At 33.2% G+C, this 13,992-nt stretch overlaps 1 protein-coding gene across 1 annotated transcript; it reads right to left on the bottom strand.

The window, feature by feature from the left end:
- Nucleotides 1-3,076: 3,076 nt before the first annotated feature.
- LOC142548054 (transcription factor LHW-like) lies at nt 3,077-8,372 on the bottom strand. The gene is made up of 10 exons (XM_075656418.1): nt 7,459-8,372; nt 6,412-6,642; nt 6,237-6,318; nt 6,004-6,045; nt 5,850-5,909; nt 4,359-5,759; nt 4,145-4,246; nt 3,925-4,065; nt 3,715-3,840; nt 3,077-3,637 (listed from the first exon to the last, which is right to left on the bottom strand). Exons 1-10 carry the CDS (start codon nt 7,551-7,553, stop codon nt 3,497-3,499), a joined length of 2,421 nt encoding a protein of 806 aa, XP_075512533.1. The 5' UTR covers nt 7,554-8,372; the 3' UTR covers nt 3,077-3,496.
- Nucleotides 8,373-13,992: the final 5,620 nt, after the last annotated feature.

Genomic DNA, 13,992 nt, shown 5'->3' with positions numbered 1-13,992 from the left:
GATGATGACACGTATTCCATATGCGTCAGCCATTGGTAGTATCATGTATGGTGTGATATAGACACGTCCTGATGTTGCTTACGCTCTGAGTGTTACAAACATATATCAGGCAAACCCTGGTCCAATGTATTGGAAGGCCGTGAAAGATATTCTTAAGTACTTGAGAAGGACTAAGAACTTGTTCATGGTTTATGGGGTGGAGAATTGAACTTGGAAGGCTACACTGATTCTAGCTTCCAATGTGACGTAGATGATTCGAAATCGACATCTGGCTTTGTATTCATGCTTAATGGTGCGGCTGTCTCTTGGAAAAGTTCCAAGTAAGACACTGTTGCGGATTCCACCACTGAAGCTGAATACATTGCTGCATCTGATGCAGCCAAAGAGGTAGTTTGGATGAGTAATTTTGTCCAAGAGTTGGGCGTTATTCCTAATGGAGTTGATCCAGTCCCGTTGTACTGGGACAACACTGGTGCCGTTGCGCAAGCAAAGGAACCAAGGTCTCATCAGCGATCCAAACATGTACTGAAGAAGTTCCACATCATACGGGAGATTGTGGGAAGAGGAGACATATCAGTCGAAAGAGTCCCCTCTGCAGATAATGTTGCTGATCCACTTACAAAACCCTTGCCAGGACAATTGTTTGAAAAGCATCGCGAAGCAATGGGATTAAGGGTAGTTGGCTCTAGGGCAAGTGGGAGATTGTTAGAGTAGATGTCCTGCAAGCCAACGGTTGGCTAGGGAATTTATTGACTCAAGTGAAATAAACAATCTTTATTTTAATATAATTTAACTTTTCATGGTCTTGTTATACTTTATTGACTCAAGTGAAATAAACAATCATATTGCATATACTTTTGATGCTACTGTGATAAGAAGTATACGGAGAGCTTTAGCCAACAACAAAATAATCCAAAGTTAGACCGAATTGACTGGTGATTAATTTTCATAAATTAAATAAGAATTTAGTGTTTAATCCTTGATAATGAAATGGGAAAGTGAACCTGGTCTTGCTTACTCTATATTTGCAATACAAACAAGAGTAGGTATCTTTTCCGTTATACGGGTCGATCTGATCCATATATGAAGAAAAAATCAATATTTTAGACATAAAAATAATAATTTCTCATATGTCAGATCAGATAGGAGATATTTATCACAAAATTGAAAAATATGATATTTTCGTATGAGCTTTGTGTACAAAAATATTATCATATCCGATTATATCCCTATAAAAAAAGTCATTTAATAATGTTTATTGAAATATACCCCTCGATCTGTCAATTAGGTCTCCCCATAAAGTATTTAAAAAACATGGGACAACTTGCATATCATGGAATAACTTTTGATTAAGACTAGACAAATTTATTGAATGTTTAATCTCTTTGAGACAGTTTCGAGTCTCGTATAACTTATTTTTCGATAATTTATCAATGAGATATCATGTTTATTTTGTCGTATTATTTATTTATCTACTGATTAATCGAAGCATTGAATTTAAATTACAATATTACTCTTAATAAATGAACAATGTTGTAATTTATCGTCTTATCTAAAATTTAATCAATCAAATCAAACAAACTATTATTTATCCATAAAATCAAATATTATATTAACTACCATTATTCATTTATTTTTTATTATATAAATTATTTATCTATGTATTATTATCATATCTTTAACTTTGAACGTCATTTTTTAGTCTTCATAGTACGTTCGATTAGGTTTTCAATCTATCTCATAATATCTCTCTCGATGTAGATAATCAAATGACCATCATTTTTCGATTTCTTTTTCCGTTTTTTTTTTTTTTTTTGAATTTGAATCAACGATAACATTAGATTTACATTAAGGGTAATATCCGATCTCATCAACCAGACATATTAATCTCTGAGACGACTGTCAATTCTTCAGCATTCACGTCAGAGAAGAACGACGAATGAACAAAACCTATGTTGGTAAGCCTGATTCGTAGTTCCGTAAGGCATTTTTTATTCTCGTCTAAAAGAAAAATAAAAGTGATCTCGAAGTGGCCGGTTGTATAGCTATGCATTAAGTTTATATATACCTCAAATTTTTTTTAAAAAAATAGATAGATTATGATATGAGCTAATTTAATCAAAACACCCATTTAGATTTAAAACTCAACTTTGACAGAGTGTAGCCAAACTCGAACATATTGGAAGTTAAACTCGGTTTTTATTAACTTAAATTCGAATAATAATTTTTTTTATATATTTTATAGTTAAGATATTTTTTTTATATATAAAAAAATACTAGTTTATCTAGAGATGTAAACGAACCAAACCGTTTGTGAGCTATTCGAAGCTCGATTCGATAAAAGCTCGTTTGAGCTCGTTTAATGAGGCTCGTTAAGATAAACAAACCAAACTCAAGCTTTACAGTATTCGGCTCGTTAGCTCGTGAACATGTTCGTTGGTAAAGTTCATGAGTAATTTTGATATTTGATTTATTGATTTTGCATATTATTTATGAAATATAGTGAAAAATCTATTAAATTTATTTATTATAATAAATTTACAAATTTTAATAAGAATAATATATTTTTCTTTATATATATAATTTACTTTTTAATTAATTTAATGAAAATTTAAATGTATAATTCATATTTATTAAGCTTGTTTAGACTCGATAAAGGCTTGAATAAGCTCGTGAGCCATGTATATATTCGTTAAATAAAGCTCGAGCTCGGCTCGATTATAAACGAACCAAGCTCAAACATTCAAGAGTTCGGCTCGACTCGGCTCGATTACATCCCTACGTTTATCCTTGCTTTCATCATAATTATATATTTGTCATCGTCAATTTCATTAAAAAAAATGTTTTATTGGTCAATGGTCATTCAAGATTTAGTTCGAATTACTTGAGATTAGTTGAATCATAATCGAGTTAAGCTCGATTATTTCAAGCGTCAGGCCACGATCAAGTCGAGTTTTGGGATCATCCGGAGTACCACATGAACTCGATTTGGCTCAGGGCACCCAGATGTATAATTGGCATAACTAGCTAGTAATGTATCATGAGTTGTCTTGATGACAAATAAACCAGACAAGGATACAAAACAGACACTGGCATAATTTGAGAGCAAAAATCCATAGATTTGGAACAAAGAAAGAAACAACCGTAAACTAAGCAAGCAAGCAAACAAACTAGTCTCCCTAGCTAAACCATTGCACACAATTTCTATACATTACAAGAACCCACCCTGAAACAACAGCAAGTAGAAAACGGAACTTCTCCCCTAGCCGGTTTTCATAATCGAACCACCTTTGAACTCGTTCGATGCATAGATCCAATAACAGCCGAAAAGCGAACATCAGAAACATACAGCTTTGCTTGAGGAAGATATAATATTTCCATAACAACGATGCCCGATTTCAGTTGGGAATCTTAGTCATAGCAAGCTTAGAGTTTGCCTGCTCTCAAAACTTCCAAACCAAGTTACTAGTCACGGATTTGATTAGTGCATAATATCTTATATACCAGACATTGAAAGCGCGGGGGTTTGACGAAATTGTTGGACCATTTTCTTGTCTTGTGGGACATCTTTCGCACTTTGCTCCAGCAGGCGGACTAATGAGATAAAGATTTCCATCCTCGTGACGTCCCTGTTAGCCTGTTGCCGCAAAGGACGTGTAAAGAGAGAAGAAGGAATTTTAATTGCTATTTTAACTGTTCTTAACGAAGGCGTACCTCAACAGAAAACCGAGCCCAAATCTTGTCATTACGAGTTTCCATGACCCCTTTCAAAATGGTTAATCCAAGTCCTCTGATTATATCAGCTATTTCCAAAAATAAACCTCTTTCTTCACATAGCATCTGTCGGACAAACATCTTTGAGCTTAATATTTATGCAGTGGTTTATGGTTTCAGGGAAGAATATCAAAAAATGTCTGTTATTACCTCCACGAGCATTTGACGGGGTTGATTTAGATCCTCGACTATAATAGGACAGACCATGGGTTGCAAGCCTATTTCATAGGCCCATGTCGCTCCTCCTTCAAAGTTTTCTTTCAGAAGCAAATTTCCATCCTTGCCAACTAACTGAAACTTGATAAGAAAAGACATTAGTTCATCAAAAAACGTTCATCCCAATAGAAAGCCCAAAATGTGGTGTTCTCACCTTGGATTCTCCAGTTTGCTTTAGCTTATCCGCATGCTTGGTGACACTTTGCAAGAAAAGCATGTGTTTGATGGTCCGTTCCAGAAGAGAATCAATGCTGCACTGTTAACACAAGGGAAGTACAAACGATGTACAAGAAGTTACGTATCGGACCTGCCAAACTTGACACACACAGAAAATCAGGAAAAATGGACTCTCGAGCAGGAAATATTACCTTTGCACCATTTGGGACAAGCTCCCTCAACTCCTTGACACGATCTTGGATCATTTGGCGATCTTTTGGCCTAGGTCTTTGGTTTTCTCCCAGTTTAAGCCTCTTACGATTTGTTTTGCAAGTTTCACTTGGTTTCTTGGAACATCCAATAGCCACACTATTATCCTGTTTTGTGTTTTGACCCTTTTCAATCCAGGAACTTATTTGCGATCCATAAATTGAACTACTCGGGGAATATGTCTCCTTCTCTTCCTTGGAAGACAAGGTTCTCAATGAACAAGAACTCGTTGCTCCTGCCTTTGCCAAATATTTTGGAACACCAAATAGTTCTCCCTTCACCTGGTCAAACAGCCCATACGGGAGAAGTGAACTATTTGGTGCAGAAGAGGTGCCTGTGTTTGTCAATGATGTCCTGCAAGAAACACTGTCATTTGTGCACTGTGGCACAGTAGTGGTAACATTAGAGACAACGGCATCCAAGAGATGGTCAGCGCCAATCGAGAGAATCACACTATCCGAGTTTCCTCGGCTAGTACCATTTGCTTCCAAAGAAGCCAAACTCTTAGAACAAATATTATCGTTATTGGATATATGCTTATCTGGGGTTGATTCGTAACTCATACAGCTACTCCAGCAACTACGGAACATATTATTCTTAAAGTCAGCACCCAATATATCAAACAAATCGTCTCCTGATTGGGGTTGAGAGCATGGATCATCGTACTTGGAGTAATTCCCAGAATGAATCATATTCAGATGCTTATCCTGCTGAGGCAGTGTATTATCACTGATTTGATTTATGTTTTGTCCAATTTCTTTGTTACAAGCAAATAACTCACTTTGTGCACACTTCTTGTCGAAGTGACGAAGTTGGTTCACAGAGCTATAACCATGTAAGGAATTTGCCATCATATTGTCAACGGAAACAGAGAAAGATGACTCCATTTTAGACAAATTCATATTTATATGCCCACTTGAAGATGAAAACTTGGAAGCAAGATTTTTATTACCAATCCTGTTTCCATCTGAACCATAACCTATTGATGATATAGTTTTCATATTTTGAATAACTAAAGATGAACTGCCAGAAGGTAAATCAAGAGAAGAACTTGGTGCATAAAGAGAAGCATGTTGGTTCCTCCATATTTCTGTATTCGAGGGGATAACCGGAATCGAGCTAACAACATAGTTTAGGCTGTCAGTAACGAAAGAAGAGGCATTGATTGTATTTGATTCAAAAGACGGGCCACGAGGAGTAGAATTTCCAAGGCATACCGGAACCCCAATTTTTTGGCCAAGTTCTTTTGATGCATAATTATCAGACAGTAAGGTACCAGGTATGTATCCCAGCTGAAGTACTAATGACGTTACACTGGTAATAAAGCCCACGTTCTCCGATATCTGAGACAGTACACAACAACTTCATTTTAGGAAGTCAAATTTTTGTGATCGTAAAAGTTAAATGGAAATAATCAAATGGAAAGGACATACCAACAAGTAGGATCCAAACTGAACAACACCATGAGGAAGAACGGGAATGACGACAATCGTCTGTTCAACAAAAAAAGTAGAGAATTAGCTAAAGGATAAAATCATGGCAACAAAAAATAAAAGATCAACTGTGACAAAAACTTAATCTTTATACCTTAATGCCAGCTGATAATTGTTGGCACACCTCTTTCACAACCTAAAACGCCACAAAAAGTTAAAGGTTATTATTTATATGACAGCTAGTGTAAAACACTCAGGTACTAAAAAACCCAAGAGAAATAAACAGTATTCCAAAGCTAACATCGTATTTGAAATTGAATGTTTTCATCAAAAGCAAAAGTGTGCCTTGTGTCAAGACAGATCTAACACAAGTATTCGATATTATACCTCCGATAGATTGGCCTCTCCACAATAATTCTCAGATAGTATCCACTGATGGTTACCAGTAAATGCAACTCTTCCAACTAATCTGAAAAAACGAAATCAGACAAGTATCTGAGTATGTTTGGAGAATCATATTGCAATCCCCGCACAAGTAATGCACAATATTAGATTTCTTTACCCTTCTCCTAAAATATTAACATGATTTTCCATCATCATCTTGTTTACTAGCAAATGAACTGTGTCCTGTGTTTGGACACCAGAAGGCAAATTGCAATTTTCTTCTGAAACCCAAGAATTACTGAAATCTTGGAAGACTTTTTCCAGATTATTGTTTCCCGAAACAATCCATGGATGTCTCGAATTCGAATTCGAATCCAAATCATAATAACATTCTTCCCAAATTAAAAGCCTGCCAATTTTCAAAATTTAGTTCATATTAGCATTCTAAACTTTCAGAATATCATATAAACACCATTTGAACTCGTGGTGAAAACTGTAAATTTTCAAAAAGGGAAACATGATACAGGGAGCTAGAAAATTGGTGCAGACAAGGACACTATCAGAAACGAACAAATTCTTAAACAGGAAATCATAACAGTTGAAAGGTTTTTTTTCATGACATTAAAACAAATATATTTGTTCCTTTTACTAAGATTCCCCTAGACAAATTGAATGAACCAACCACAAAACTCCAAAGTTAGAAAAGAAAAATTATTTGATCACAAAGATAATAAACGACAAGCGTACCAAATAAATATGTAAAATGTCAAATCAAAATCATGGTTACCGCTAGATTGGGATGCTGTAACAGTATATGACAAGTAGTTAAACATATAATTACGGATCAAACATCGTAATGGCATTAAATTTGACCATAATTTGTTGGGTTCCACTTGGCTCGTTGTTTAGATTTAGGGAAAAAGAACATGTGGAGCTCATCTTTTATCCCCTTATTTGCTCTCCAACATGGTGGTGAGAGCAAAATTTCAAGAAAACAGGGCATTGTTAGATCCCAAGTAATCAAAGGCGACTGGAAAAGGAGGAGCATATTAAAATGCCTCTCCATCCATAATAAATATTATAATAATCAACGAATGAAATAGAAGTTTATGTTCAAGGAAACAGAGGCAGCAGAGTGCAAGTAGGGGGGAGAAAGGCTGGTTTTTATCTTCAAATCCAGCAAAAAAGATTGAAAAAAAAACAGGCTTGATTTTGACAAACTTACTTGGGGTTTTGGCAACCAAACTTCCAGAAAACGGCATAGGACCACTGGTTGACTCCACAGAGAGTCTTCAAAGCCTCTTTCAACAAGTACCCCATGGCATACAACTTAAAAGAGCAGCAATATGCGATAATTTGAGAATATTCTTGTATTTTATCTATAGAAGAAAATGTACCGCGAGATTCAAATTAGAACTGAGAGGACAAAGGAATATTGAACTATTCCGCTTAGAACGAAACCATTTTCCTTTTTCTCTTTCCACAATAAACTAGTCTAACTTCCTCTGCAAGACGCACGCCCAGCCTGTTGTGTTCTCAACCCACCGCTCCCTTTCTTCTCCGGTCCCAAATCACCTATTATCATCCTCTTGCAACCCATTCCTCTGAAAAACGGAGGAGTTTTGAAAAAAGAAAGACGGTGGATGAAGTGGAAGAAGGACCGCCGCAAGTTGGAGACCCTTGGGCTAATCCTACACTATCCCACAAGCTTTAAGCTCGCAGTTGACCACAAGAATTAGTTTCTCCATCTTCAAAAAACAGAGGAAACGTGAGTAACGACAATGTTCGTACAAAACTTCAAGCGTAGATAGCAAAGATCGGAGCTTTATGCGAATTTTAGTTGGAGGAATATGTAGGATGTCACTCTTAGCATTGTGTCTTTCTTTGAAGTAATGTGTTCTCTTTTCTGGGGCGAACTATGTATGAAATGAATGATGTTCTGTGCACTGCTTTTGCATTTGTTACACTACTTCACTACATGGGATGGGAGGGAGTGTGCTAAAATGCGCCATGATGATTATTAATCAATGAGAGACTGGGAGACGAAAACGGGCCTGGAGTTTGTGTGGAATTGCCATGGCTGCCACTGGTGGAAAGGTGGGGGCTGTGGAGGTGTGTTTTTTGTCGGCTTTTCTCTGTTGATTTTCATCTAATTTCAGGGGGCTGTGTTTTGGGACTGAACAATCTTGGAATTTGGTTCAGTCAACAACTGTTCTCTTCAAATTATCACCTCAAAAGCTGAATTTAAAACTCAAAAAAAAAAAAAAAACATTCACCCCCAAAATTATTATTTTTTTTAAAAAATAAAACCCATTTGGAACATAACCATGTTTTATTATTATTATTGCTAAATTAAATTGATCTTCGCCCAACTCCAATTCATTCAAAACAAACACGTTTGATTCATTAGGTGAGAAAACAAACAATTTTCAATTATAATAACCATGTTTTGCCATTAATTTTTGTGGGGGAAAAAAAGAACTAATCGGGGTTCTTTTTTTTTGTTTGAAGCACAAAAAATACTTAGGTTGTATGAAACCAAAGAATAAGAATTAAAGTCGTACTTTTGAACTCATTTCCGATTTTGCCATCTTATGTTATGTATCGAGAGTTCAGAGTCGGAAGCAGAATTCAGAGACTGTTGTTGTACATTTGTTGTTTGGTTCAAGTACTTGTAACTATTAATATAAATGGTTCTATCATATCACTTGTTTTGTACAAGTATTATTTATCTCGATTAATCAAATTATTAATTATTTATTTTACATCAATCAAATTCGTAATAATTTATCTCACAGCAATCAGATCAATAATATAAAATTACGATATTACCCTTAATAAATAATATTATTAATATTCTATTAATATTTTCAACAATAACAAAATGATAATATCATATTATCTCAAATTTAATTAATCAAATCAATTAAATCAAACAATATATTAACTATTATTTTCTATTTATTTTATTATTATAAAATATTACTTATCGCTGTATTATACATGTCCGTATAGTTGAACGAAACGATACCGAATAAGGGAGTGGGAGTTGGTGTCTCTTATCTTGAATTCCCACTATTACCCTCAACCTTTGATCGAAATTACAAAAAGACACAAATCTTGAAATATAGGGAGTTTCTCTCCACCGCAGGATCTCTGTCGGGTCAGGACCACGAACCACTGGGACAATGATGCTAATCTTTTGTCATTTCGTTTACTTTTTCTTCAAATAATAGTTTTGATTTATCATTAATTTTATTCGTCGTGGTTGGTTAACTAAAATAAAAAATTTTAAAAAAATGGCGTGTGAAAGTGTAATGCCGTACCAATTTTATTAAACTAGAATTTTGTTTTTATTATGTTAATAAACGAGAGACTGTCGACAATAATATGAAAGGAAAAAAGACAAAGCAAAAATATAGTAACAAAAAATTGGAGACTCCGGGAGATGGATGTGATACTCATTTTTTGTAAATATATATTTAATTATCAATTGGTGTTTTTTTTTTAACTTTGTCCCTATATTTGGTAGTAAATTGACTTTCTGTCAAATAAATAAACATACGGTGGTTCAAATTCAAAAAAGTTATAAAAATCTTCGTGAGATCGTCTCACGTATCAATTTTACGAAACAGATCTTTAATTTGACATGACTCACGAAAAAGTATCGTTTAATATTACTTTTCATGTATATGTGGATTAAGTCGATCATCTCACACTCTTCAGGATATGTGTAATATGTTATGTGAAAATAATATTCAATTGATATTCCAATAAAATATTAAGATGTATAAAATTAAGAGTAGGTTTTTTCTGAGACGGTCTCCCGATAAGAGTAGGTTTCTTGTGATACGGTCTCCCGAAATTTTATCTGTGAGACGGATCAACTCTACCGATATTCACAATAAAAAGTAATACTCTTAGCATAAAAATTAATATTTTTTGTAGATGACCCAAATAAGAGATCCACCTCACAGAATACGATTGAGATCGTCGCACTTTATGCACGGAGAGATAGACTTGTGTTCGAGTCTACGTTAAAATAAAACCAGGGTCCCCGTTATTATACGCACATATATGTACGTAGTTAAATATTAAGAGATGGTTTAATTCGTGGATTTATTCAAAGTGTGTCTTCTGATATAACATAGTTTACTCCTTACATCAAATAAATAAATGTAGAAAGTTGATTATTTCAAGTCAGGTTGTTCAAAGTACAGTCTGCCTGACTTAAAATTACAGTAATATGTGCTTGCCCTCTAACTTTTTATTGACTCGAAACAATCACTTTATTTTCTTTAATATGTAAATGAATTTTGATAATTGTGAAACTATGATGTTTCTGTTCTGCTAAAATACATCTTTGCTCTACTCGGTTTGTGTGCACCTGTAAATTTAATACAAATTTCGGGTGTCTGTTAATATTCGTTTAGATTGATTGATTTACTCATTTTTTTAAATTTAAATAATTTCTAGGAGAGAATTATAATTTTGATAATTTTTTTGTCATCCAATCGCTCAATTTATAATTTTAATCTATTAACATGTACTTTTTAAAAAAAGATTAGACCTCTACTAAATTTATTGTTATGAGGTTGTATTATTTAGGTCTCGACATTAATCTTAGAGTCAAAAGTTATATATATATACACAAAAGTTATATATATATATCATCCCAACCTGCGGATGGTTCAAAGTTCTCGAAATCAACTGTATGTTGTATGAAATAGGAAACGCCATTGTGAGAATATTTTTTAAGAGTAGGTATCTTGTGAGACGGTCTCACGGTAGATGAGATCCTATCTATGTGGGCACTAGCCTCACTTCATTTCAACGGATAAGATCTTGCCACACATATAATTTCAAAAAAAAAAAAGTGGGTCTTATATATGCATGGGCAAATCTTGGCCATTCATCCTATCATGGAGGCAATGTCCACATGGGTAGGATAAAATAAACTCAATCCGAAAGTAATACGCTTTGCATAAAAAACAATATTTTTTTATGGATGAACCAAATAAGATATCCGTCTCACAAAATACGATCCGTGAGACCGCCTCACACAAATTTTTGTATTTTCTTAAATAATACTACCTCTGACATGGTTAGTTAATTTTATGGTTAATGCATTTTGATTATTTAAAACTCAACAAAGTTTTTTTATGGTACATAATGAATTCAGAAAAATTTATATAAACCTTTTAATTTTTACACAAAAACCACGTGAGATGATCTCATTCATCAATTTTGTTGAACGAATCTCCAATCCAATCCGACATATGAAAAAAATTATTTTTTGCTCTAAATATATATCAGATCAACTTGTTTCCATGAGATCGTATTGCCGAAAACCTGTTCTAACTTTATTTCATAAAAATTGATAATAGAAATAAAATAATAAAGAAAGCGAAAAAGGAGGCATAAAAAGATGGATCCCTAGTTGGATGCACATTAGTTAGTGCACCTTTTCGGGTTTGTTACTACTTTTTTTAACCTTATTGTCCCATCCCATCCCATCCCATCCCATCCCATCCCAACAATTTAAAACTACTCTATCTAGTATATATATTTTAATTTTAAAATTAAAAAGTTACAAGTGGTAAATTTCAATATTAAGATTCTGTAAAAAAAAAAAAATTAAATGTAGTAAAAGAGAATGAATGATTCTCTCCATTTACACTGTTCTTTAGTTTTTAGGTGCTCTTTTTGTCTGTGATTATATATATTTTAAAAAAAAATTGGATGGTGGAATTTGATTGGTCCACATTTAAAATTGTGAATATTTTTATTTTGAAATATTCGCAGAGTAGCCGGCTAGTAGGACCCGAGATGGGGGACAAAATACAAAACCAGGGACAGACAAAACGATGTCAAGGTTGAGGATAGCTCAGTCATTTTTTGTCTTTTTTATTTTTAAATATCTTTTTAAATTTGTGATTTTTGTATCCGATGAATTACAAGTCATCGATCAAATTACATATACGTTTACAAAATTTAATATCAATCAAAATATCATGAAATAAATAAAGAAAAAATTCGCAATCTCGAATTGCATTGAACTTCTTCCTTTCCATGAATTTTTTGGTTATGATATCAAAATTTGTTATTTTAAAGATACATTCAATAAATCCATTAAATTTAATTTAGTTTGCTTCAGTATTAAAATGTATATATATCGTATAACAACTAGCTAGTGCTTCCAGACAAAGGGATGACATTTGCGAATAATGTCGATTCAAAAAGGCATGAAATTTTAGAGCTGGACAATCTTGACATCCTTAATTTCATTTCATTTTAGCCTTCATCATGTCTCCACTTTCATAATAATATTTCTCACTTTTTAACTGTCATTTTGTCATTAATGTCCTGTTAAAAACAAAAATCTGCGTGAGACGGTCTCACGGGTCGTATTTTGTGAGATTGATATCTTATTTGGGTTATCCATGAAAAACATTACCTTTTATGCTAAGAGTATTACTTTTTATTGTGGATATCGGTAGGGTTGACCCGTCTCACAGATAAAAATTCGTGATACCATCTCACAAGAGACCTACTCCATATTAAAAATTATTATCAAGAAACAATTGGAGAAAATAAATTCAAGCCTATAAAGTGTTGGGGAAATCGCATTTTTTTTCGCTTTGCGATTTTAGTAATTTATGACGTCAAAGTTCAGCTTTAGTTCTGTATTTTTTGATTTTTAATAATTTTAGTTTTTTTTTTATCAAAAGTGAAGGTGAGACACTATACACGTCTACGCTTGACAACAATAATATGAAAATTTTATTTATTATTATTGGCTTAAGTTTGAGAATGATGAACTATTATTACCGAAAATTGGGGTAGGCCATAAGCCACGGGCATGCCTTGACCAAATCATGTCTAATTACACACACAGAGTGATGTGATATAATTATTTTCTCTGGGAAAAATTTTTATATTTTAAAAATATGATATAATTAGGTTGATAGTGGGATGCATAATGCAAAACACTTTATACAAAATTTTATAATCTATTTTTTTTCTAACGGTAGAATGATTAGCTATGAATTCTAAAGAAACATCAATTTGTTCTGTTTTATTCCATCCTTCGGGGTAAATGATAAGATATTAAATTGTTATATATTTTACTTGATTTTAGTTCTATAAATAATTATAATCGTATCGATTTATTATCTCATCATATGAATAAGTAATATATTTCACCTACAATATATTGAAAACTTTAAGATTTTGGGAGATGATTTATAGTTGATATGATAATTCTATAAAAACAACTGAGATTCCTTGTGTGGCGAAATAATAGCTCGAATCGCAATCTCGTTTGGTGGCATTCGTCGTTAATTAGTAGTAAACATAAAATTCATGAAAAAAAATTATTGAAGATGAAAGAAAATTATATAAGTTAAATTTTCTATTAAAAAATAAATAAATCTTAAATTTATTATTTTTTAAAAATATTATTGTGGATAATTTCTTGTTTGTTTGTTTGTAGTGGAGGTAGTATGCGAGTGTTGATAAATTAGTACACTATGCCCTTGATGGGAACTTGAGGTGGGCCTGAAGTCGTTAATGGGCTTTCACCTCATTTTGAGTGGATAATATTTATTAACTAGTTGAAAAATTTGTAGTCCACGTGCTGAATCATTTCTCCTCCTAAGTAGATTAATTTTATGATATTAATATTTTATTTGAGTCATACATGAAATTATATTAATTTTTATGTCAAAACATTATTTTTTATTATAAATATATACAT

This window comes from Primulina tabacum, chromosome 1 (assembly GCF_025594145.1).
Source record: "Primulina tabacum isolate GXHZ01 chromosome 1, ASM2559414v2, whole genome shotgun sequence".
NCBI classification, from domain to species: Eukaryota; Viridiplantae; Streptophyta; class Magnoliopsida; order Lamiales; family Gesneriaceae; genus Primulina; species Primulina tabacum.
Note: the sequence above shows the minus strand (reverse complement) of the source record. Positions and strands in the feature narration are given on the sequence as shown.